Source organism: Crassostrea angulata, chromosome 2 (genome assembly GCF_025612915.1).
Source record: "Crassostrea angulata isolate pt1a10 chromosome 2, ASM2561291v2, whole genome shotgun sequence".
Taxonomy (NCBI): Eukaryota; Metazoa; Mollusca; class Bivalvia; order Ostreida; family Ostreidae; genus Magallana; species Magallana angulata.
This window is the reverse complement of record NC_069112.1, coordinates 13,448,730-13,475,935: the sequence shown is the minus strand read 5'-3', so window position 1 is coordinate 13,475,935 and position 27,206 is coordinate 13,448,730. Positions and strand designations below refer to the sequence as shown.

The window sequence follows — 27,206 nt, the reverse complement described above, 5'->3', positions numbered from 1 at the left end:
ACGAGTATCCCGACACCCACCGTGTAAAAAACACGGTGGAAAACGGTCTGTGTCGCACTGTGTACACGGTGTGACACCGTGTATGTGTATTGGAAAATACAAGAAAAAGCACCGTGTCGCACCGTGGCCGCCAGTGTAACTCCGTGGCCACTGTGTTACTCCGTGGATATCGTTACCTGAGACGTTGATAGAAATAGCGTATGTTTAGAAATAAAGAAATTATGGCTAAACAAGGGTTGAAACATATATATCCTTTTCATATTTAAAAAAAAAGAATGTTGACTTAAGTTGCACGGACCAAGAAAATTGTCGAGGCTATCAACGTGAAGTTAATTTTTTGTGATCTGAAAACTCGACGTAAATGGATACCTTTTAATTCATTTGTTCTTAAATAAATTGAAATAAATTCACAAAAAATATCTAAAAATCAATTAATATATAATCAAAATTCAAATCAATTTAATTCATCTTGTTTTTTTTTCTAAACACACGGGATGTTGTAACTGACGATCCTATTAAAATGTCGGGAGCTTAAACGTCTTATTTCTGTTATCTGTAAACACTTTCTGATTTATTAATTAATTTACAGCCTTACTTTTAACCAATTAAAATTGAGAAATGAAAACATTTCAGATCATGTTTTTCTAAAAACATGTGTTGTTGATGTGCTGTAGTAAATAACAACCCCATATTACCGGTGACTCGAATAATTTGGACTTCAGCTATTTATGTAGCAATAAATAAGCAAAAAATCACTTTTATATTATAGATTATAGATAAATACACGTACAAACTCTTTTTAAATTATATTCAAGCATTGTACATGCATTAAAAATATACCCGCATTTCATAAAATAATTTTCAACTTTATTTCCGTATAGCTCGTAATGGCCTTGTGATTTCACATGAAAAAATCACTCACGCGATGTACGGAAGCTGATCAGATACACAGCATTGTCTTTCATCTTGGGTTCTATACACAACAGGTGTTATTGTCTGTCTTGTTAGGTGTCATTGGAATTTACAACTAACTGTGTGTATATTTGGACGTCTGAACAGGTGTACTCGAGATGCCGTTATTCACACCTTTCCGCGAACACCTGTTTTGTAACTCATCACAACCCGTCGTGTGTATGGTCTGAATATATCTTACTTCTACTTTGTTAGTTCAATGATTTTTCCTCATCTCTAATAAACAAAAAAATTGTCTGTAGATATGTACACAAACAACTACACGTAAGACTATCGGCGCGTGGATCCGGGGAACAATTCAGCAACTCTATAAATGCGGGAATTTCACAAAGTATTAACTTGCGATAAGAGATTATTTACCGGGTACACATACATGTATGTACAAAAAACCTGATTGATTAAAAAGATGAATGAGATAATACCGGTAACTTTTTGCAAGCATTTGTAATAAACACAACTTTATTGATATGAAATAGCGTCGAAATTTTAACAAAAAATCTTATTACATCGTGAACTTTACAAACTTTTAGTCATTGTGTTGAAATCGTTATTAAAACCATGGATCTAAAATAAATGAATTAAATTCATACAAATAGAACTCTTATAATTCAAAAAAAGTTGCACAAAAGTACAGAGAGAGAGAGAGAGAGAGAGAGAGAGAGAGAGAGAGAGAGAGAGAGAGAGAGAGAGAGAGAGAGAGAGAGAGAGAGAGAGAGGGGGGGGAGAGATTTTACAACGTAATATTCCAACCCTCATGCATGCAGTATAAGAATGAAGAAACTAAACATTTCAAACACTGAAAACGTCATTGTTAAACATTTTTCTATTTTGTGGACTTAAAAAAACAATAGAACGACATTTTTTCCATATCATGGAAGGAGCACGTGGTCTATCTCGCGGGCTGATTTGATTGACAGGGATAGCACGTGGACCCTGACTGCCATATATCCTATCGCAATATTAGGGAAAAGGGTTCAATATAATGGAAACTATAAATCTAACTTATTTCACTGAATTACAAGTAAAATGTACTTAAATTAAACTCATACTGGTGTTCTCTCTCTCTCTCTCTCTCTTCTCTCTCTCTCTCTCTCTCTCTCTCTCTCTCTCTCTCTCTCTCTCTCTCTCTCTCTCTCTCTCTCTCTCTCTCTCTCTCTCTCTCATATGACGATCATTAAATAATCAAACAGTAATTATTGCAATACTGAGTAGTTTCTTTGAACACAAATAATTTCTAAACTCAAGTTGCTATAAAGAGAAAATAAAAAATTTTCAAGAACCGATCCACGGATTCTTAGCGCTATCAATATGTACCGTGCGGTACTACATGAAAGAAAGAAAATTTGAAAATATATTAGATGTAAAGCTGTATAATTATATTATTTAGAGAAAGTGCAGTTGTTTTCAACAACCCGTTAGATTTGTTATCGTTGAATAGAGTATAAGTGAGAAAAGATCATAGTTATGGTTCTATGCACTATTGAAACTGCCAAACTACAGTAACTACGATTACTACTGCGTTTAAAAACGGACTGAAACAAAAACTTATAGAACCGTTCATTTGAAATTTAAAAAGGAAAAGAAAGTGTTAGTGTTTTAATTGATCAAACCTTTATGTGGGCGATATCGATTTTTGATATTAACAAAAATCAACCGTGTCAATCGCATACGTCTGAAAATTGCGTGCATAAAAAAATTATTTATTTCTATTTCTTTGTCTTTTTCTTTGATTCTCTTACCTAAATCAATAAATATTTTATTCTTTATAAGTTTTATTCCTAAATCCTCCTTTTTTCACAGGTAAATACCGCGTGTAACACCGTGTTATTGTCCGTGTTGCATCGCGTTGCACCGTGTCGCACCGTGTTTTTTCTCGTTTTGTGGCCGTAACAGAGAACAATAGATCAAAGGTACCGACACTTCCATGCTCAGCGTGGTCTTTCAAACACGGTGGTCGGTGTTTTTGTCGGGATACTCGTGAGCTGTACTGTATATATAATGTAATGTTGTAGGAATATTAGTGGGCCGTCTTACTGATGGCTATAGGCCTTATCCTGTTTATGGGATTGTTCATCATGTTCTATGCTGTATCTAACATGTTATACTGTAAATAACTTGTGTTATATATATAATGTACTGTTGTAAGAATATTGGTGTGCCGTTTTACTGATGGCTATAGGCCTTATCCTGTTTATGGGATTGTTCATCATGTTCTATGCTGTATCTAACATGTTATACTGTAAATAACTTGTGTTATATATATAATGTACTGTTGTAAGAATATTGGTGTGCCGTTTTACTGATGGCTATAGGCCTTATCCTGTTTATGGGATTCTGTGCTGTATCTAACATGTTATACTGTAAATAACTTGTGTTATATATATAATGTAATGTTGTAGGAATATTGGTGTGCCGTTTTACTGATGGCTATAGGCCTTATCCTGTTTATGGGATTCTGTGCTGTATCTAACATGTTATACTGTAAATAACTTGTGTTATATATATAATGTAATGTTGTAGGAATATTGGTGTGCCGTTTTACTGATGGCTATAGGCCTTATCCTGTTTATGGGATTGTTCATCATGTTCTATGCTGTATCTAACATGTTATACTGTAAATAACTTGTGTTATATATATAATGTACTGTTGTAAGAATATTGGTGGGCCGTCTTATTGATGGCTATAGGACTTATCCTGTTTATGGGATTGTTCATCAAGTTTTGTGCCGTGCACACACCCAGCTCAAACCCTAACGCCAAACCAGCCTTGAAATTGACGGACACACTGAGGCGACGACGTCGTCAGCCAGAGCAACAGTACCGGGCATAGGTAGGGTGGTCAATGACCTTGACATAGTTATTTGAGGATAATTAAGGACAAACAGGAGTGGAGTGGTTAATGTCCAAGGTTGTACTTATATTACAGATAAAATCAGATTTTATTATCAAATATAGTGTATCTGGGCTAACGAAATTTGTGCAGTACAACGAATGGTAAAACTATAGTTGTGATCAACCACTGATTAGATTGACAGAGTAATGATGATAGACTGATAATGTCGGACTGTAGGTGTTGTGTTAATGAAGTGAGTGGCTACATCATTGGCAGAGTCACGACTAGTCACAAGTTTAACTGTTGGTGTACAACACTGTCTTGTATACATGGAAGTAGTCAGGTTTTACTAAACTAATTACAGATTATGCATTTTAATGGCACGTTGTATTCAAAGATTTTTTTTTTTTGGTTTCGGTATTTGAATTTGAGAGACAAGTTTTTTGTCATAGTCTTTGTATATATCAGTGTAATGTCATTATTCATTGTGTGTAAAGGTGCTTACATGGATGTGATTGACAGTTATCAACTTGTAATATAAAAGAATTATTAATTTTAAGTACATTGTTTAGTACACACACCTTGTTTAGTACATACTCCTTGTTTAGGGTGATAAAGATATTTAAGTCCTTGTGTAAGTTTGTTATGACATAAATCCTTATGTAGGTTGTGAAAAACATGCATCCATGTGAAAGAGTGTTAGGTCATTCTTTGGGATTTAAAAAAAAAACAGTCTTTATATAGATTAGAAGATTGTGCTATAAAAAGGATGTTTAGGACCATACTCCTAGTGTGGGATGTAAAGGACCTTTGTCCTAGTGTAGGATGTTAAGGACCTTAGTCCTAGCAAAAGATGTTTAGGACATTAGTCCTAACGTAGGATGTTTTGAAACTTAGTGCTAGTGTAGGATGTTTAGGACCCTAATCCTAGTGTAGGAAGTAAAGGACCTTAGTCCTAGTGTAGGATGTTTAGGTTGGTGTACAACACTTTCTTGTATACATGGAAGATGTCAGGTTTTACTAAACTAATTACAGATTATGCATTTAAATGGCACATTGTATTCAAAGATCTTTTTTTTTTTGGGTTTCGGTATTTGAATTTGAGAGACAAGTGTTTGTCATAGTCTTTGTATATATCAGGGTAATGTCACTATTCATTGTGTGTAAAGGTGCTTACATGGATGTGATTGACAGATATCAACTTGTAATATAAAAGAATTATTACTTTTAAGTACATTGTTTAGTACACACACCTTGTTTAGTACACACACCTTGTTTAGTACACACACCTTGTTTAGTACAAACTCCTTGTTTAGGGTGATAAAGATATTTAAGTCCTTGTGTAAGTTTGTTATGACATAAATCCTTATGTAGGTTGTGAAAAACATGCATCCATATGAAAGGATGTTAGGTTATTTTTCGGGATTTAAAAAAAAAATCAGTCTTTATATAGATTAGAAGATTGTGCTTTAAAAAGGATGTTTAGGACCATACTCTTAGTGTAGGATGTTAAGGACCTTAGTCCTAGTGTAGGATGTTAAGGACCTTCCTCCAAGCAAAGGATGTTTAGGACAGTAGTCCTAATGTAGGATGTTTACGACCTAAGTCCTTGTGTGGGATGTTTATGACCATAGACCTAGCAAAGGATGTTAAATACCTGATTCCTAGTGTAGGATGCTTAGGATCTTATTCCTAGTGTAGGACCATAGTCCTAGTGTAGGAAGTAAAGGACCTTAGTCCTAGTGTAATATTTTTAGGAGCTTAGTTTTAGTGTAGGATGTTAAGGACTTTAGTCTTAGTGTAGGATGTTAAGGACCTTAGTCCTAGTGTAGAATGTTTAGAACCTTAGTGCTAGTGTAGGATGTTTAGGACCCTAATCCTAGTGTAGGAAGTAAAGGACCTTAGTCCTAGTGTAGGATGTTTAGGACCTTAGTTCTAGTGTAGGATGTTTAGGACATTGGTTCTAGTGTAGGATGTTAAGGTCCTAAGTCTAAGTGTAGGATTTTTAGGAAATAGGGTGTTTAGGAACCTATTCCTATTGTAGGATGTTTAGGACCTTAGTCCAATTGTAGGATGTTTGGGACCCTAGTCATAATGTAGGAAGTAAAGGACCTTAGTCCTAGTGTAGGATGTTTAGGACCTTTGTTTTAGTGTAGGATGTTCTGTAGTAATGAGAGATATATTTGCAGACTGAAGGGTAAGATGGGAGATGATTATTTATCGCATTAATTTTCTTAATGGTCATAAATGGGTAATGAGGTTGCTTTGCCTTAAAGTCTCTGTTTCATAAAATGTTATCTTTCTTATATGCTTAACTAACTGTGTAATGCAATAACAATGGTGTTTTTTCACTCATAAACTGCTAACACTGTTGTGGATCATACTGCTACTCAACTACTAACAGTCAATTTCAAATTAAAACCTTTCTCCTCAATCAGACATCTTGTTCCAGTCTTCATTTAGACTCAAGTTATGGTTTTTGAAGATTTATTAAATAAAATCTTAAATAAATGATGATAAAAATGATAACTATGTAAACTAAGTGCTATTAGAGTTACATGTATTTGCAACTTTAATATACTGTACTAGTGGCATAATAAGCTATTTTTTTAAATAGTATATTTGTACATATACTTTGCCTGTTTAAGATTCTAATAAGGGATTATATTTTAAACTCTTCATACTTTTATGAACTTTTATAATCTTAACTTTTTTTCATAGCTCTTGCTGCCGTTGTTGGCGGCATTATCCTTAAACATTTAACTGTTCCCCAGCATAACTGTTTTCACCAAATCAGCCACGGAATACCTATTCATAGATTTAATGTAGGGAGGCTGTGTTGTCATCAAGTCAACCATTAGATTTTCTTAAAATATTTCAGTATTAAGACAGGCTATCTATTCAGATATTTAATGTCTTTTATCGAGGCTATGTGGTAATCAAGTCAACCATCAATATATTTTTTTTTTCTCCAAATTATTTGTTAATAAATGTATAACTTTTTATACAGTGAGGAAAAAGTTCATAAATTTTAACCTTGAAATTATTATTTGTGTTAGTTTCTATATCTTTATAGTACTTGTTCTAAAATAGATTTAAAAAATATAATAGTCTGCTTAAAAGAAGCCACAACAATCCAACAGTCTCGGACCAAGTGTTTTATGTAAACCAAACATTTCTATCATTATTTAAGTAATAAGGAATCTTTCGTTGAATATTATGGAGTGATAATTTTGGTCAAGGCGTGATCAAATCCAATAAAGCCGGAAGGGCTTTATGATAGATTTGATCACGCCCCAACCGAAATTATCACCCCATGATATTCAAAGAATGATTCCGTATTACTTATATTAACATAATTTTAAGCCAATATTTGAATATAAATAAGCAAATCCCGCTGGCGCCTCAATTTGGCGTCATTTGAAGTAATGGGTTATATAGTTCAAAATCGATACCTAGTGTTATCACAGGCAAGACACTGTAAAATGTATATATAAAAAAATAAAATATATCTTTAAAATCAAAGAAGAATTCTATTGCAAAATAATACTGTTTTTTTAACTTAGCATCAAATAAATTGTTGAAGGAACCCTAAAGAGCATTAATGTAAATGAAATTCAAAGTTATTGATATGGTTGTAATGTTTTGGCAAAAATAGATTGTAATATCAAATTTTCGTTTTTTACATTAAATGAGACCGATTTGGTTGCGGTTGTTTTTGTGTAATCACCACAATTTCAAATCTCTTCATTTTTTTAACCATAAGTTATTTACACCAACTCTAGTTAATTTCAAAGTTTCAAGAAAATCTACAATCTTCTGATTCTTTTTATGAATCAGAAAATAAAGGTGCATTTAATTAAAGCAAAAAAGAAAATTGTCAATTTCAGCACTACGAAGAAGATTAAGAAAACACTAGATAATGTAAATTTTGATATGTGATTAGTAATATCATTTTCTACCTTACTGTAAAATCTACTAAATTCTAACGTCTGGTTTTTAGTGGTGGTCATCTATAATTAAGAATATCAAAACACACCAAAGTGTACATGTGTACTCATTTCATGTTAATTTTTCGTGAAAAGTTTTCATGTGAAAGTCATGCGAAGCTACATTCAATAAAATCATTTTTAAATTAACCTTTATAAAATTTCATTGTCTATGAACAAAAAAAAAAAAAAAAAACACCAGAGCAAACAATAGACAGAATGTATAAAGGATTACTAGTATTTTCGCCCAGTGATTTTTAATTTTATTTGCCCTTCTACACTAGTTTCACCCCGTCTGTAATTCGTCCAATCATCACACTGTCTGTAATTCGTCCAATCATCACGCCGTCTGTAATTCGTCCAATCATCACGCTGTCTGTAATTCGCCCAATCATCACGTCGTCTGTAATTCGTCCAATCATCATGCCGTCTGTAATTTGTCCAATCACCACCCAGTCTGTAAATTCTCAAATCATCATGCCGTCTGTAATTCGTCCAATCACCAACCCGTCTGTAATTCGTCCAATCATCATGCCGTCTGTAATTCGTCCAATCACCATCCCGTCTGTGATTTGTCCAATCATCATGCCGTCTGTAATTCGTCCAATCCCAACCCCGTCTGTAATTCGTCCAATCATCATGCCTTCTGTAATTCGTCCAATCACCACCCCGTCTGTAATTCGTCCAATCATCACGTCGTCTGTAATTCGTCCAATCATCACGCTGTCTGTAATTCGTCCAATCATCACGTCGTCTGTAATTTGTCCAATCATCACGTCGTCTGTAATTCGTCCAATCATCACGTCGTCTGTAATTCGTCCAATCATCACGCCGTCTGTAATTCGTCCAATCATCACGCCGTCTGTAATTCGTCCAATCATCACGTCGTCTGTAATTCGTCCAATCATCATGCCGTCTGTAATTCGTCCAGACATCACGCCGTCTGTAATTCGTCCAATCATCATGCCGTCTGTAATTCGCCCAATCATCACGTCGTTTGTAATTCGCCCAATCATCATGCCGTCTGTAATTCGTCCAATCATCATGCCGTCTGTAATTCGTCCAATCATCACGCCGTCTCTAAATTGTCCAATCATCAAGCCGTCTGTAATTCGCCCAATCATCACGTCGTTTGTAATTCGCCCAATCATCATGCCGTCTGTAATTCGTCCAATCATCATGCCGTCTGTAATTCGTCCAATCATCACGTCGTCTGTAATTTGTCCAATCATCACACCGTCTGTAATTCGTCCAAACATCACGTCGTCTGTAATTCGCCCAATCATCACGCCGTCTGTAATTCGTCCAATCATCATGCCGTCTGTAATTCGCCCAATCATCACGTCGTTTGTAATTCGCCCAATCATCATGCCGTCTGTAATTCGTCCAATCAACACGCCGTCTCTAAATTGTCCAATCATCACCCCGTCTGTAATTCGCCCAATCATCACGTCGTCTGTAATTCGTCCAATCATCATGCCGTCTGTAATTCGTCCAATCATCACGTCGTCTGTAATTTGTCCAATCATCACGTCGTCTGTAATTCGCCCAATCATCACGTCGTCTGTAATTCGTCCAATCATCACGTCGTCTGTAATTTGTCCAATCATCATGCCGTCTGTAATTCGTCCAATCATCATGCCGTCTGTAATTCGTCCAATCATCACGTCGTCTGTAATTCGTCCAATCATCATGCCGTCTGTAATTCGTCCAATCCCAACCCCGTCTGTAATTCGTCCAATCATCATGCCGTCTGTAATTCGTCCAATCATCATGCCGTCTGTTGTTCGTCCAATCATCACGTCGTCTGTAATTCGTCCAATCATCACGTCGTCTGTAATTCCTCCTATCATCAGGTCGTCTGTAATTCGTCCTATCATCAGGTCGTCTGTAATTCGTCCAATCATCACGTCGTCTGTAATTCGTCCAATCAGAGTTGTGTGATATATACTCTTTCTTATTAATACAGTTATTCGAAAGATGTTTTGAATTTGCCCAGTCTTAAATTCACTCATTGGCAACGAGGATAAAAAGGACGAACACAAAACTGAAGCGTTTATTTCACTTAATACTAGAAACTGAATTTTTAGCAATGAAACACATGATGTGACGCTGTCTGTCTGTGTTTTGTAGAACAACGACACTCAATATCCTTTGATAGTTGTAAGTATTTATATTCTGTCTAAGGCAAATCTGTGTGTGAAAAAACCTGCATATATCCTAGAGCTGCACATCAGCGAAATCTCACAGCCAGTCTAAAAACAACACTCCAGACTGGAACCAACTTACATAGCCCATGTCCATAACATCAGAACCATATTTCCCCTGCTTTCTTTTACATGTACTTTAATAGCAAGATGACATCTGAAAAAAGTTCCAACTTATATATGTTCTCACATTCATTTATTACCAATTTATGTAAGCAAATAAGCGTTTTGGTATGAAGTGAAATTAGGCAACTAGCCGTGAGATTTGGTTGATGTCGGCCATTATCTATACAGAAACCTTACCAATTTTGTGTGCTTACAACTGATGTCGTAGTTTGCACTAGTTAGATAACTTTTTAATGTCTAGTCTAATTATACTTACTTATTATCTTTTGTAATGAAGAAGTCAGACTTGGTTATGATAAAAGAACACATGATTTAGGATGAGTATATCATGAGTTGCACCTCAGTAATATGCTCAGGTACACAACAAATAAAGGCAAAAAAACCCAAAATATTAATTAAAACAAATGCAACGCAAAAAGTTCTAAATGATTAGTTTAACATATAGATATGTGATAAATAGGAATCGTTTTATCCATGTTACATTTATGTCTCCTTTCCTAGCAACACTCACTAGCAGCTGGCTAACAGCTCCAAAATGTTTGCACATACCTGCTTTTTTAATTCATATAACGCTTTCTTACACCTTCATAAACTGAATTGGTTTAGAATCATTTCCTAATAAGGAAGGTACACTCATTCACACATAACATTCAAATTTTTCAAACGTGCTTGGCGTTCTTTTATTTTGTTTTCAATGAAAACCTGATGTAGATAGTAAAAGTTGTGCCATTGAAGATGTTGAACAAGAAAATGATAGATTCCATCATGTTTTGATATAGTACCAATCGGTTCTATATACTTTAGATGGATCTCTAACTTCATTGGTTGTATCTCCTGATCACTCGGTTCTCTATACTCTAGATGGATCTCTTACTTCATTGGTTGTATCGCCTGATGGTTTGTGGCAAATTGTACGTGTTCAGATATTGATGTGGTTACTCCAGATGAGATGGGTTTATATATAAAACTTGTAAAGTTATATCTGGTTATGACCAATCATTTAGGGATAGAAAGAAGATAAGTGGAAAGAAACTGTATTCCACATGCTATCATGGAACTACACAGACATGGTCATTAAGTAGAATGTTGTTTTCAGTTGGGAAATGTCTTCAAAGGGAACATTCACAGGCAGTGTGTAAGTTCCTGTCATTTGGTTGCATGTTAGAGATGAGCTGTTTACGTAATACACTTATTTCAGTAAACCCAATGACCAAGTTACATAAAGTTGTATATATTGAAAACAACCCTAAACGTTACCCTAATATTATAACCAGTGTTTGTACTTAAAGGCATTACTTGATTATAAGATTTGTACACGTCTTCTGTAATTTTGTAATGAACTTCTGTATCAGACGAATTTTACGCTTAGAATTAGACGTAAACTTCAAAACTGAAGCTTCTACAGTTACATATAGTAGAAAAACTTATTGTTAAAAACTGAATCAGATGCAGAGCCTTTTTTTTATAAGGGGAATTTTGCGACATAGTAATGTGTTTGTCCTTTATTTACAAGCAACCAAGAGCAACATCAAAGATTTAGGGTAAACGTTTCCACACGCACGCTGCCGCTTCCATACTTTCTTCTTTACCCTTTTCGCCTCTTATACTACGGCATTTATAGTAATGGTGGTGGGTGCAAGATGCATTATGGGTATAACTAGATAACATCACGTGTTGTAGTGGGTTTTGTTTCCAACCAAGTATTTAAGAATAAAGAATATAGGGGAATATTGAATTAAATATGAACAATCTGGGTTTTTTTTAGATTTTTTGTTTTTGAAAAGTATGTGCGAGTAAACATTAGGAAAATATGTTCGGTTTATTTTTAATTTATAATTGAAAAGATAAATGTCAGTGATTATTTGAATCTTATATTTTGAATAAATATTAAAGAATTAGTTCGTAATGTAATTTATATTTTAATAAGTGTGTGCGAGAGGGAAATTAGAAGTTGTAATTTATAGCATAACCAATCTACTCTTTCCTTGAAAATAAAACGAACATTGTGATGCAGTTAGTTTAGTGTACTGTGGTTTCATCAATATTCGTTGAATACCAATTTTCGTGGATTTCGTTTTTAAGTTTATCCATGAAATTAAATGTTCATTGAAGTGCAGTTTCTCCTATGAATTTGTATTGAAAGGATCATTGGCCACGAATTTACGTATCCTTGAACATATGACTTTCACTTTATCCACGAAAATTGATACAATGTACCCTTGAATATTAATGAAACCACAGTATTATACCGTTTCTAAAGATAAGATTCTAAGTTCTGTTTTATTGTATGAAGATAAGATTTTAAGTTGTGTTTTATTCTATAGTATGGTCAATAAATCTGCTTTAAAGCTGATAGTAATTAATAATAATCTTTTTTTTTGGGTTAAACAGTGTTATAAATAAATGTTGGTCAACAAATGGTACATGTGAATGGGCACAGTTTGTCTTTTTAACAGATGTTTAACATCTTGTGGTAATTGCAATTCATAATGAAAACTTGCGTTGCACAAAAAGATCAATGTCATATGCCGAAAAATATTTCTAGAAGTGACGCTTTTGAAATTCGAATGATAATATTATGTGTTTGTACAATAGAAACAGTTTTGTAATCATAACTAAGCAATTTAATTGCATGCATCTACTAACATTTTTTCTTCATTTTATAAAGACTAGTACAATTTGTCACGTTATATGTTTTTACGAATTGTATCTATACTGAGCCTTGTTTTTATTTCTTATTGTAGGGCCCATCGGGACCCCCGCCGCCATACTCAGCACACGGGGGCCCACCACAAGGGCACAGGAAGGGAGCAGGGGCTAAAGGCGGGAGATACAATAATTTAGAAATGCGCAAAGTTTGAACCAAATATCATCTAAATTCAATTCATCGTATTTATTGATTTTTTTTAACGAATGTACACTAGAAGAACAACATTTCCATATGTGTTTTGAATGATGTAGTCCTTTGGTTTTTTTGATAATATTACATTTGTGTTAAAGATACAGAATCTATGTTCATTTCTTTATAAATCATTATGCAAACATAATTCCTATTTTCGAGAACAATATGAAGGGGTATAGAGGTTTCAATTGCCAATTGTTTTTATGTTAAATTAATTTTCTTCTGTGTTTCTGTATTTTGGTAGAATGATATTACATTAAGGCATTTTTTATCGTTAATTTTTGGGAGTTTTAGTGCTCATGCATACAGTGTTAGTTATTGTTTACTTTAGTTTTAATCCAATCATGTTATAAAATAAAAGGCTATACTATGGATTGTAATGAAAGCAAATGTACGTTAAAAATGTGATCAATTGTTTCAATCGAGTTAAATATTTTCGTTATTAATTGCGGTAATAGTATAACTATGTTGAGATGATGGCCATATCGAGTGATTGTAAATCATTTATGCCCTTTTCTTGTGGATTAAAAATATCACTTTTTTCCATTGTGTGCTATTGAACTGACTGGAGCAGAATTACCGCATCTTGGAATGTGACGTAACAATGGTATCTGTATTCTATTGGTCGTTCTATTTCCTAGCATAATTTGTGTGAAAAGATTCCAGCTTTTCGTGGACTTTCTTAAATCATTCATTTTCCTTTATTAACACATATCTTTGAAAGTGGCTTTTTGCCACTTAAATTGTAAACGTTTGTTCATTATTTTAACTCTGACTGTAAACCATTTTAAGTTTTTATCAGTTCCTCAAATATTTCTTACGTCTGTTTGTGTCTTTACTGAGTACAGTATACGTACATTTAAAGAACGTGACAAGTCCCTTACAGAATGCGAGCCACGTTATCATATCCTTGTCAACTTTCAGGATAGCAGCACTGTAGGAGCACCACGAACCGACACAAGTAGAAACTGCAATATATCCTTTATTTTAATTGTATGCTATTCAGAAATGCATTTAACCAGTGCTGATGATATACAGGCGATTTGGAACTACTTTTTTTAACAATTGTTTTCACTTTATTTCTCCTTTTCTATTTATTTTATTTCATTGCAACTGTAGCCTAAAGAAAAGTGCTGGATGATTTGTAGGGTTTTTTTCTCGGGTCTTCAAATAAATCTTCAATCACCGTAAAAAAAACATGTTTGACCTCCTCTCCCAGAGTTTTATTTGTCTCATATTTCCCTATGCTGAAAGTCCCAGGACATCTACTTAGTGACTTAATGGTTTACCACATGTTGTCATCTAGCCACCTACAATACCAAGCACCTGCTAATGATGCTAGTTATTTATTTTGCTTAGTGCCATTCACAGGACGACTTACCAATATATAAATATTTATTGTGACATGGGAAGTTGTCTATGTTAAAACCATAAATTATCTGTGTGTTTTAAAAGTCAATGAGATCAGTTATTTTGGATATAAATATGGGTCAGCTTAATTATTCAACAGAGTGGAAACAAAAGGAGAGATTGTAACTTTATGATTCTTAGAAATTTAGTTTAGATCCAAGATTGGGAGTCAATAGATCGCTTTAAAATAGTTAGCTATTTTCATCAGTTTAGGTTCCCCTCCTGTTAATTTTTTTTTGCATTGTGAGAATCTCGTGCATTGATTAAATCGCTTTATTCAATCTTCTATAGATTTTGATTGATCATGGAATGTTACGATTCTTCTCTTTTGCTTAAGGTGGTATGAGGCACCTCCATATTGTGACGTACTATAGAAAGAAATGTAAAGGTTCGTACTTTTATCAACAGTAATATCGACAGATCTTCCATACCACCTTAACATGTTTGTACTTTTATTTTCTCTTTGGTTGGTGCTGATGATGTTTTGTTCATTTACAACGTAATTAACGTAACAAATGTGTATCACCTCCTCCATTTATTAAATCCTGTGAATTGACCCAGTGTTTTGTAAAGAAAAGGTTGAGATGCATTCTGTTTTCAATGTAACGCATAATTGTAAATATTATTATGAAACTTTCCTTGAGAGCTGTTGAACATAAAAAAAAAAATTACTAAAATGACACTCATTTGCTGTTAAACATTGTGTTATTTTTTTAACTTTAAAGTTTGTTTCGCCATGTTTAATTTTCGCTGTCAGACATTTATTTTACTGGAAACAATAAAACAAAATCATATGAAAAGGGTTTCTTTTTATTGATTGTCTAAAAAAAGGGTATTAAAAAATTACCAAAAAATAGTTATATTGTAAAGTAACATAGGTAACACAGAGTAAAGAATTAATAAACGCGGGAAAATTCGAACGGAATAAATGCAAATAGCAAATATTTGAAAACATTCTTGATTTTTATGATTCATAAGTGGTGTTTATGTTTGCACATCAATGAAATATCTAATATATTTATTGGTATATTTTTGTTACAGTATTACGTAAATAGTTAAGGACAAAATGGTTTATATATGTATTAATGTTTTTTCTTAATACTGTATTACGTAAATAGTTTGGCTGGTCGTGATCTGGACAATGGATTTACGTCAGACCGTGGACGATGGTCATCTACAAAAGTCGTTCACTTACTTTTACTTCCAATTACTTTGAATGTAGAGTTATAATTATAGTTTTGTTATTTTTCTTTTATGAATTGTGTATTTGTTAGAAAAACGATTGATTAAACAGACATATCAAAAACCATAGCTACATTGACGGGATTCTTTTTAATATATCAATTGATTCGTTTAATAACTTGAGTTCTGTTTCTTGTATGAGAATGACGAGTTATAACCTAAGTATAACATTGGGGGTCTTTTCAAATCAGAAATTGACTCTTTTAATAATTAGGTATTACAAATTATTAATGTCATTCGTGCTAGACAACACTTTTTTTAGACAAACTAAATCATAGCTCAATAAACAAAGAAAACAATGCAATAAAGACAAGTGCATGATCGAGGCATGGATTTTAAATGGGTTGAGCTTATTCCAATTTAATTTTGAAGTATTCAAATAATAAAGACAAGTTGAGAGTTAGTTAGATAAGTTTAAAATGAATTTACCACCATTTATTAACATTTCACCCAGTGACGAAAATCGGGGTTGCATGGGATACCCACACTCAACATGTACATTTGAATATATACATGTACAACCACGTGTATCTTATTGAATACACTTCACCATCATTGGTCCATAGCGCAATAGGTGAACACATGCAGGCCATGAATTCGGAACCCGTTTACTATTGTATAGTTTCTATGATTTTTATATTTCCAAGATATAATAAAAATGTATTCTCGAGGAAATATTGTAAACATTTTCAAATTTAAAGGGATTAATTAATGTACCACCCATATATCAATACTTCCAGGTGTCTATATAATGTTGTGTGCGAACAAACATTACCACACCTTCCTGCAGTAATGATGGTAGACTTCTTCTAGTCTTCCTTACTTTTTTTCACCTCACCTCATCAGTTTAAGCGCTTCAAGTCCTGTAAACAAGTTCATTTAAATTTCATATTAGCCTTGACACATAAAGGAAGTCCAGCCTCAAACGCATTTAATGTAAAAATGGTATACAAAATTTATTCTGATTTATATTCAGTTTGATCTAATGCTAATTTTATCAGCTTCAACTATAATTTATGAAATTAGTGAAGAATTTCATATCTTTTGGTACAGAGTATTCTCATCCTGAGACAATGTGCGACAAACAACTTGAAAACGCCATCTGATAATAAATTGAAGAAAAAAATGATATAGAGCTTCTAAGCAGATTTGCCCAAAGCATAATAATTAGTCATGAACAAATTACATAGAGCAACTGTTTTCCAATCGCAGTTTTAATATTGCCTCATGTATTGCCGGGTTTAAAATAATCTAACATTACATTTTGAAAAAAAAACAACTTTCTTTTTGATTTTTAAATATGAACGTTTTAAAACATGATATAATTTATTACCTTCCCGGGGATTCTGTCTACATCGGCACAAAAAAGAAACAAAACACAAAAAACAAAAACAAACAACCCCCCCCCCCCCCAAAAAAAAGAACATAAACAAAAACAAAAAACTAAATCGACCAAAAAATCAAATCAATTCAATATGTATATCATTCTTGCAAAAACATAACCGAGTAGGCTTGTCACGACGGCCATCGTGACTGTTCAGTCAAACACAACAGGATTCGATTTATATTTACAATTTGTATATAAAATAAAACCAAACAAATATACATAATTTATACATAACAAGAACAATAAAATGTTTAAGTTTTCTGTTGTCCAAAGTCTCCATCACGGGCATGTTGAATAGGAGCGGGCAGATATGGCATGGCGTGAGACAGTGGCGGACAGGTATAACCACGGCGATGGACTGTCAGAAACTGGATAGGGACCTTATTAAATTAAACAAATTAACATATTTTGAGTAACATGATTAATATACCTTACATAAACATAGGCTAAGTCGCACGGACTTAAATATAACATTATGGCAACAACAGCACGCCATACAATAGTACGAAACCACAGCGAATACGATCACTGCATAACGTTAAGAGTATCACACTACTTAACAAAGAAAAACCACGTCAAAACGATTTACACATTTCCCACCCCTAAACCATATATATATATATATATATATATATATATATATATATATATATATATATATATATATATATATATATATATATATATATATATATATATATATGTGTGTGTGTGTGGTTTAGGGGTGGGAAGATCAACCGTATTTAAGATATTTGGGCACTTTCTGTTTGTGGGGGGTCAGGACCACCCATGAACTACTTATCATTTGTTGGCCCTTAAGGTGGTATGGGACATCTGTCGATATAAATGTGGATTAAAGTACTATGTAATTGAAAAACTTTAACCGGTTTAGAATTTTGAAATTTTACAGTATTTAACCCAAAAATTAGCTTTTAAAAATATTTTAAAAGGTAAAAATTGTAAAACCCCCAGCGGGATTCGAACTCATGACTTACAGGTTTGTAGTAAACCCCCTAACCCACTGCGCTACGGAGTTAGGTGACCATTTTGGGAAAGAAACTACTTATATAATTAATGTATATAATTACACATTATTTTATTGTTTATTTCAATAAACAATACGTCACAACATGGAAGTGTCCCATACCACCTTAATACAATGAACAAGAATATATATAGATTGAGGGTGGGGATCTCAATGGATTTTGAGATATGAGGGAACTTCCTGTTTCTGGAGGAAGAAATCACCCCATATGGCCATAAACTATATACCATGTGATTTCCCTTTACACAAGGAGAAAGAGTATATATTGTTAAGGGGTGGGGATGTCAAAAGTTTTTGAGCTACAGGCATTTTCCCAAACCTGACTGTTATGGGAATAACCCCACGGACCATATCTAATGTACCATACATGTATATGTAAGACTGCCATGGACAAAGAATCAAATCGTTGATGTTAATGTTTCAATTGTTTGCATTGATATAAAACAATACAATTCTTTTGAGGTCTGCACATGAAATAAATGCAACATCTCATACTACTCTCATTAAACTTTCAGTTTAAGGATAAATCTTTTCGTGACGTTCGAGAAACAGAGACAGCAGTTTTTATATCAGGGCCCAGGGTCTATAGAATTGTCAAAATTGAATTGTAAATTGTTTAAATTACAATTCCTCTCTAAAATGCCCAGGTTAATACGAGATATTCCTCAAGAATATATAGGGAGATGTTTTAGAGTTATAGAAAGATTCATTTCTCTGATATGTCACAAAAAATTTACTTTTAAATTCTCATCCCCGCCCACCCCTCTGAAAATGGCTGACCCCGATGCATTTTATTTTGGAACAAGAGACATCACACTAAAACAATTTTAAAGAATCAGCTATATATATGTCAAAAGCTTGCATATAAGTAAACCATACATTTTGTGAATAATTAAAGCTATACACGCTATAATTTGCGTCAATTTTGAATGACAGTGAAAACGCATGTGTTTGTCTAGTTATAAAAGTTATCCTTAATCTGTAAATTACAATGGTGAATTCCATCTCGTTACAAAGATATAGATTTTTAATTGTTTATTTTCCTGCCAGGAAAATATACCTTTTCATGAATATTGATGAAGGAAGAGCGAAACCGACCTCATTACGCATGTCCGCGGAGAACTAGGTGGTCGTTATTGTTTGCCTAATTAAATATCCAACTTGATTTTTAATATGCTTAACAGTTGTTAGTTTGAAATACATACATGTATAATGAGTAAAATACGTTTGTCATTCACGATACCCTTGCTTCTGCATTAACACTTATAGGATCTATAAATAGCACATAGGGGAAAAACACAGGTGTTCGTCATTTTTTTAAAGGAAGTATTCATATCTACTCACAGGCTTGTATTTTTTTCTTTTTTTGTACTCGTATATCGGAGAAATGTATGCTTTACTGAAAATACCCTTTCCTTTTTGAAACTATCACAATTATGAAGATGTTGACCCTTCACCAGTTGTGGTATGATAGACTAAATTTAGCTGTCGATATCACGTGATAGATTGATATTCACGAGGAGGCATTACTTTCCTGGCAGGAAAATAAATATTTTTTATTGTTTAATATTTGATATATTTGTTACGTGATCGAATTGAGCATTATAATTAACAGCATAAAGGTAACTTTCATTAGTAATCAAACACATACAGTTTCCCCTTTATTCAAAATTGACGCAAACTATAGCGTGTATAGCTTTAAAATGACTTCCTTTGTACAACTAGATCCCCAATGTGGCCCCACCCTACCCCTCAAAATGACTTCCTTTGTACAACTAGATCCCCAATGTGGCCCCACCCTACCACTCAAAATTTTGATTCAATCCACACTATCTAAAGTTGCTTTCACCCAAGTTACAGCTTTTCTAGGCAATGATTTTTTAGAAGATTTTAAGATTTTACTTTATATATTCCTACGTAAAAATGTGTTCACCCAACCCCTGTTGTGACCCAATCCTACCCCCGGGGACCATGATTTGAACAAATTAGAATCTACACAAACTGACCATGCTTCCACACAAGTATCAGCTTTCCTGGTTGATTAGTTTCTGAGAATAAGATTTTAACAGACTGTTCACTATTTACTTCTATGTAAAAATTTGACCCCCCCCCCCCCATTGTGGCCCCGTCCTACCCCGGGAGTCATGATTATCACAACTTTGAATCTACACTACTTAAAGATGCTTCCACATAAATTTCAGCTTTTCTCGCTGTTTGGTTTTTGAAAAAAAGATTTTTAAAAATTTACTTTATATATCCCTATGTAAAATTTCCAAACCCCTCTATTGTGGAACCGCCCTACCCCCTGGAGTCATGATTTTCACAACTTTGAATCTACACTACTTAGGGATTTCTCAATTTAATTAAGTTTAAGCTTTCCTGGCTGATTGCTTTTTGAAAAGAAGATTTTTATGGATTTACTCTATATATTCCTTCGTAAAATTTGATCCCCCATTTTGGGCCAACCCTACCCCTGGGAGTCATGATTTTCACAACTTTGAATCTACACCACATGTACCTGAGGATGTCTTCACACACGTTTCAGCTTTCCTGGCTAATTGGTTTCTGAGAAATAGATATTCAAGGATTTAATCTATATATAGATATACTCCTATGTAAAAATTCAACCCCCCAACCCCCATTTTGGCCACATCCCACCCCCAGGGATCATGATTTTTACAACTTAACACTACCTGAGGATGCCTCCACACAAATTTCAGTTTCCCTGATCAAAGGTTCTTGAGAAGAAGATTTCTATAGATTTACTCTTTATATTCCTATGTAAAATTTGACCCCCAATTACTATTATTTGACTAAATTTATCTTCTCAATAATTTTGCGTCAAATCCTTAGAATATAAAATGTGAACGCTAAATTTTGTTCAAAAAATAGTTTCATTTAGATTACATCTGAGAAATAGAAGCAAGATTAAAAAATATGAGATGTGCTTCTTACAATTTTATGCAGATATCAATTCGTCTCTGTAATTAGTGATTTACATTAAACTGTCACAGTATTTAAACTTAATTTCAAATCAGCAGTGTTCTAGACATAAAAATATATAAACACAACTTTGCACACAAAAATGATATCAATGCTAAATATTTACATCTACCAAGTATTACTCCCTTTATATCTTATAGTTAATTCATAGCTCTATAGAAACAGCCAGATTGAAATCTACACGCCCCGTTTATTGATTGGTCGAAATCTACAGCGGCTGAAACTGACAGGACCAAACTTGACACGCCCAGTTTATCGATTGGTCGAGACCTACGACTACCTTGGAAAAATCACGGACCGCACGAAATAATCATGGCGACGTCAGACTCAAAGTCTCACAGGAGACGATTTGGCTGTTTCTTTTAGTTAACGTACTTACGTACATTAACATTAATTTAGTGAATTTTACTTACCTTTCATAATCAATTTATCAATTGGCTAAATGCTTTCTTTGATGATTCATTTGGGTAATGAAGGTAGCGATCAGTGCAGCAAAAATTTACATAACCCGCGTTAGCGGGTTACATATTTTTTCTTCAATGTTGCTACCTTCATATCCCAAATGAATCACCAAAGAAAGCATTTTATTGTTTAAATAATTGCTTAAAGTTCTGTAATTTGTAAATGTTCATAGTGATACATTTTATAAACCTAAATTATATAAAACATGCAATAAAATTATTCTTTGTTGAAAAATAGCAATTACCTTCTGAATTTTAGAGTACATGTAATAGTTCTGCCCTTTGACCCAATTACAACTGTCATGCAGGGTATTTGCTTTATTTTGTAGATAACAAAAGTCTTGACTGTGGTTTGTGATAATTTTAACATTAATATGGCACAGTAACTTAATATATGTTATCAGCCAACTTCAATATTAGCACTGAAATTTACAACAACAAAAACCTTCACATACTCCATATTCTCCCAATCAAGATGATTGACAATAATAGACATAATGAATTGCAGCGTACCAATTTAATACAAAAAAATAACAAATAAGGGGTATAACTCCTGCTAAATCAACATACCAAAACTTCATGCTGATTGCAAATATGCCTATCTATATTTCTGTCTTAACAACAAATATTTACATTTGATGTATACTTCCCCTTATGTAAGAATTAGAAACCTGAGACATGCAATTTTCAAGATCATACATCATGTATGATCACAAATAGATGTGACATCAATTTTGAATAATTTGTTATTGCCATATAATTGGAAAATTAAGGTCAGACACGACTATCTTTCATATTTTCTATTTTTTCCTATCACCACAATCTGAAGATTTCCACTTAGTAATTTTATAATTATATTTTTATGTTATATGATTCTTTTTTACTATTTAGATAAAAAGTGTTCAATTGAAATAGTATAGTATAACTTTATTTACAAGCATTCAAATGCACTTTGCATGCTATTTTAAGGAAAATTTGAAATATTCTAGCTCCGAAAAGAGCCGCGTAATATACCCTGAATTTTTTGGAAATTAACAGGTTTAAATGTTAATAAATAAGGAATAAAATATGAAGGAAAATTATATAAAATTGAGAAATGTCTCGTGTGTCTTCAAATGAAACTTAAAATAAAGCTAATTCTTTTGAAAAATAATCATTAAATTATATTTTTTCGATCTCAAAAAGAAGTGTTTTCCCAGCATAATTTATGGCACTGTATTTTTAGTTGCAGAAGCTCACTAAATACCGGTAACATGTTTTATGGCTTTTCCATCAACTATTTATATCCCAGACAAAGACTAGAGCATATGTTTCATGGCTTTAAAGCAATGATACAAAAATATTTCACACAAATATATCATTATGAATATAAATATAAACGTAAATATATGCATTGAATGGTTATTTTTAAATATTGCCAGTTAGTCCTATAACCCATCAGGTCATGCAGACATTAAATCATCAAGACGCCGGGTATGAATCATGTTATAGGACCGACAATATTTAAAACTAAGCATGCTTAACAAAGCAGGGCAGTATTTCCTTTAAAAAAGTAAAAAAACAATGTCAGATTTAATGCACATAGTGTCCTAAATAGCTACGAAGTTGCACAAAACTTTGTGGTGCAGTTTTATAGGAGTTATACTTACAAACAGTACAAAGCTGTATTCTAAATATGATCAAAATTTAACTTCAAAGTTAACCTGCTAAAGGACATTTCATTTAACTTAATATCATTTTTTTAGACAACCTGGATGCCTACATATTATTTTTTCTATATACATATATACAAAAATATTACATATAATATTTGTCAATCAACTGAACTCTAGCTCATATTTTAGCAGATAATATCAGGGTTGTCTCTATGACCCGGGCGGCGGGGAATTCCCCCACCTATAATGCCTTAATTAGTAATTACCTGGCTATTGGACATTTTCGGATGGATGAACACTTACTAAATAGCGACAACGATTTGTCAGTATGGAACGCATTTCTCACTAAAAGTGTATAGTGTCATGCTGTAAATTTTGGATTTGCCGGGTGGTAGTAAATATAACATTCCCAACATGACAACTTGTAAATTTTAATTGTATTCACTAACACCCGATGAATTTATAATTTACAACATGACTATAGTTTTACGAAATGCATGGCGTTTACATCTCACCTTGCGCTCGTTTTTATGACCGAAAAAAAAGCGTATAAATTATTATCTTTCCCTAGGTATATATGGGTATACATGGTTCATTTAGATTTTATGACAGCTTAATATACTAGTACCGTAAGTATTTTGCACACATATAAAAAGAAACCGCCCCCCCCCATTCCTCCCCAACAAATAAAACAAATGAAAAAGGACAATATACACTGTACATGTATTGTTTTATTCATGATATAACTAATACTGCTCTTTTCTATTAACAAGTCCTGCTGTTATTTCCACAACAGTAGACAGCATGGATCTGGGATGTCGCCAAACACTGTTAAGAGTTTTATAGACTTTCAGTTTTGCGATTGATCTTTCTACAATTGATCTGTGTGATGATATAATTCTGTTGTATTTTCTGTATTTTCGTCTAACCTGTGGTGTTTCTCTATTTATTTGCTGCGAAGTGAACGGAGTTACAATGGGGTAACGGTTTGGGTATATTTTATCGGCAAGTAAAACGCACTCCTCGGGAAAGGGAAGTTCTCTTCCTGCAATATTTGGTAGAAGGGCGTACTGCTGGGCATCATTTTGATGACCTGGAAATCCACATTTAATATACCGTATTTTACCCAAATTGTCAACTATAATCTGTGCATGAAATGCATGAAAATGTCTATAACCTGAATAATAAAGTTCTTGGGGCTCTGTCTTCGGCCTGTATATTTCAAAAGATGTTCCATCTATTGCACCTACTGCAGATGGCAATTTTTGCCAAACATTCAGCATTTGTCTCCATTCGTTTACAGTTGGCCAAGATACAAATTGATAACAATATACATGAAATAGCTCGATAAGAGATGATAGCTCCTCTTTCACCGTTGTTACGCTAATGTTAAATAAAGATGATAGCATATGATATGTAGGGTAACATCTCAACCAAATCAAAAAGAGCAGTGCTCTGTTGTTTGGCGTAAGCAGGTGACGTGCTGGGATTGCATCTCCCTGAAATTCAAATACATTACGAACAATATCAACGAACGAATCAGGACTTTCGCCAGTTATTTCATAAAATGAATACACGTGTGTACAAAACAATTTAAAAACATCTCTTCCACTCCAAAGCACAGGTTCCGATGCACACAGACGGTGACGCGCATCTAGAAGCGGATCAGGTGGTGGGATCAACATTGAAATTAGTATGGGGATAAATTTCTTCAGTAGTCTAGCAATATCAGGCGGGGGCAATGTAAGCGCCGGAACGGCAGCCATGACAGTTTCCCTTGTCTCTTCCATGACTTCTATTAAAATAGAAGAAAACACTTTATTAAAAAGAAATAAAATTAAAATTTGATTAACCGAGGCAGATATTCATAAAGAGAGATTTAACACATCGAAACATGATCGTTATTTGGAAAATTTGTCCACCATACTCTCGACCCAATGAATTGTGACGAACCCTCACATGGCCATTTTCATTGTCATTCTAAAGCGTGTAGAGCATGGCAACAGACATGGACAGTTTACCAGATATATCGGATGGTAAGTTCTTTATAGCATTCAATAATAAAGCTAACATATACTTTTTTCCAAAATATTATTAATACATTTACAAAATTTCAAAATCAACCTTCTCATTTACCTGTTGAATTGCTGGAGCGCTTCGAATAACAACACGCGTGTTCTATTCACAGTGCGTTTCTTCGAATGGATTTTAAGGGGGGGTGTCAATAAACAATTCTCACAATGCTGAAACTTTATTAAATTGAATATGTTAAATAAGTTTCTAAGTACATTACAGCGGTATTTCCTTTGATACTGATGCCTTTGATTTTTTTAAATTGAAAATTCTATTCTATTGTTGTGAAATTACCAATTTATGACATTTGATATTTATTTACCGGTGAAGCGTTATGAGATATTAAAACATTCTGTATATTTCAGATGAAGACCAACAAACGATTGTTTGGAAATTAAATTCAAGAAAACGAGTTTTCATTTCTAATCAAGAAGTTTTGATGATGTTGAGGCTATACCAACTTCACCCCTGCTCATGGAAAAACATAATCGGAAATATAAAAGAAAATGTACACCAGCTTCCATCTGATGCACAAAAAATTTATGAAACAAACACATTAAAACAACTAAAAGATCGACTTTGTAATAAGCTATCGAAGCTTATATCAACTCCAGAAAAAAATATTCTGAATACTGAAATCAGGTAAAATATTTATTTTTATTGTACATTTTCAATACTAAAATTAAAGATGTTATTTCAGTTTGATAAATGTGAATTTTTTTTACATTTACGGTTTTATTATAAACTCAAACAAAATAAGCCTCTAATATAATTATCATGCAATTAAAAATGCCTACTTTCATTTAGGACAGAAGTTAAGAAAATCAAAGAAATTGAAAAGGGGAAATCAAAACCAGACAAAAGAAAGCAAGAGCGTGATTTTCGCGAAGAAATTGTGGCAGCGATATCATCTGATGATGATCAAACACCAAATTTAACAAAAGTAAAGGATAAAAATGTACAGATTGATAAGCAAGTGCGAAAAGATAAAGAAACATCGTCACCGCAATGCTCCGTACAAGAGGAGAATGGCAAAGGTGAAAAATCAGCACCCCCGAAAAGCAAGAAGAGGCCTCTGTTGGAACTCGTTAGGGAAAACCACTTGGCTTACAACAGCTTTATAACTAAAAAAGTTCCGAAGTTATTAAGAGCATTGGGAGTTAGTTCCGACGAAGATAGCAGTTAGCTTTGCTACGTGTTACATGCAGCTTTCAATAGAATAAAATGTAAAATCATTTTGTGTTGTAATTTATATCTAAATTTAATGGGCTTTTAGTGTATGATTGTAAACTTGGACATAACATATTTATTTGCCAGATTAAAAAAGTACAGCATTTCAAAAATAAATACTAGTGTACGGAATGTCGAATTTTAGTGCTTTGATGGTTCCGTACAATTTAACGATAATAGCAAGTCGTAGTAAATGTTCACCCAACCGAAAATGTCCAATATTACTGCATCTCAAACAATATAGCTATAAGCAAGACACCCTACTACTTTTTTATTCCATCCTTCTAATTCAATTTTTAGAGACAACCCTGTAATAAATATATGTATATATTGCTTTGTATATATGAAGAGATTGAGAGAGAGAGAGAGAGAGAGAGAGAGAGAGAGAGAGAGAGAGAGAGAGAGAGAGAGAGAGAGAGAGAGCAGCTTTGATTACTTTCTGCTTGTTAAAATGGTCAGGGATGTTGGGAAACTGGCAATCTATCATTACCAGCTGATTACAACATCTATTGAAAAGCATAGTATTTATGGTGAAGCCTGCAAAGACAACTAACGGGTTTGTAATATGTTCCATTTTTTTTCACTTAATGCAAAATAAATCGATTTAATTCATATTAATCAAAAAACGAAATCCCGAACCCACCCGCGTTTCGTTAACCTCTGGATGAGTT

General features: G+C 33.5%; 1 protein-coding gene across 1 annotated transcript; it reads left to right on the top strand.

Moving 5' to 3' along the window:
- The first annotated feature begins 24,010 nt into the window (after nt 1-24,010).
- LOC128171336 (uncharacterized) lies at nt 24,011-26,740 on the top strand. The gene is made up of 3 exons (XM_052837106.1): nt 24,011-25,268; nt 25,671-25,947; nt 26,113-26,740. Exons 1-3 carry the CDS (start codon nt 25,229-25,231, stop codon nt 26,489-26,491), a joined length of 696 nt encoding a protein of 231 aa, XP_052693066.1. The 5' UTR covers nt 24,011-25,228; the 3' UTR covers nt 26,492-26,740.
- Nucleotides 26,741-27,206: the final 466 nt, after the last annotated feature.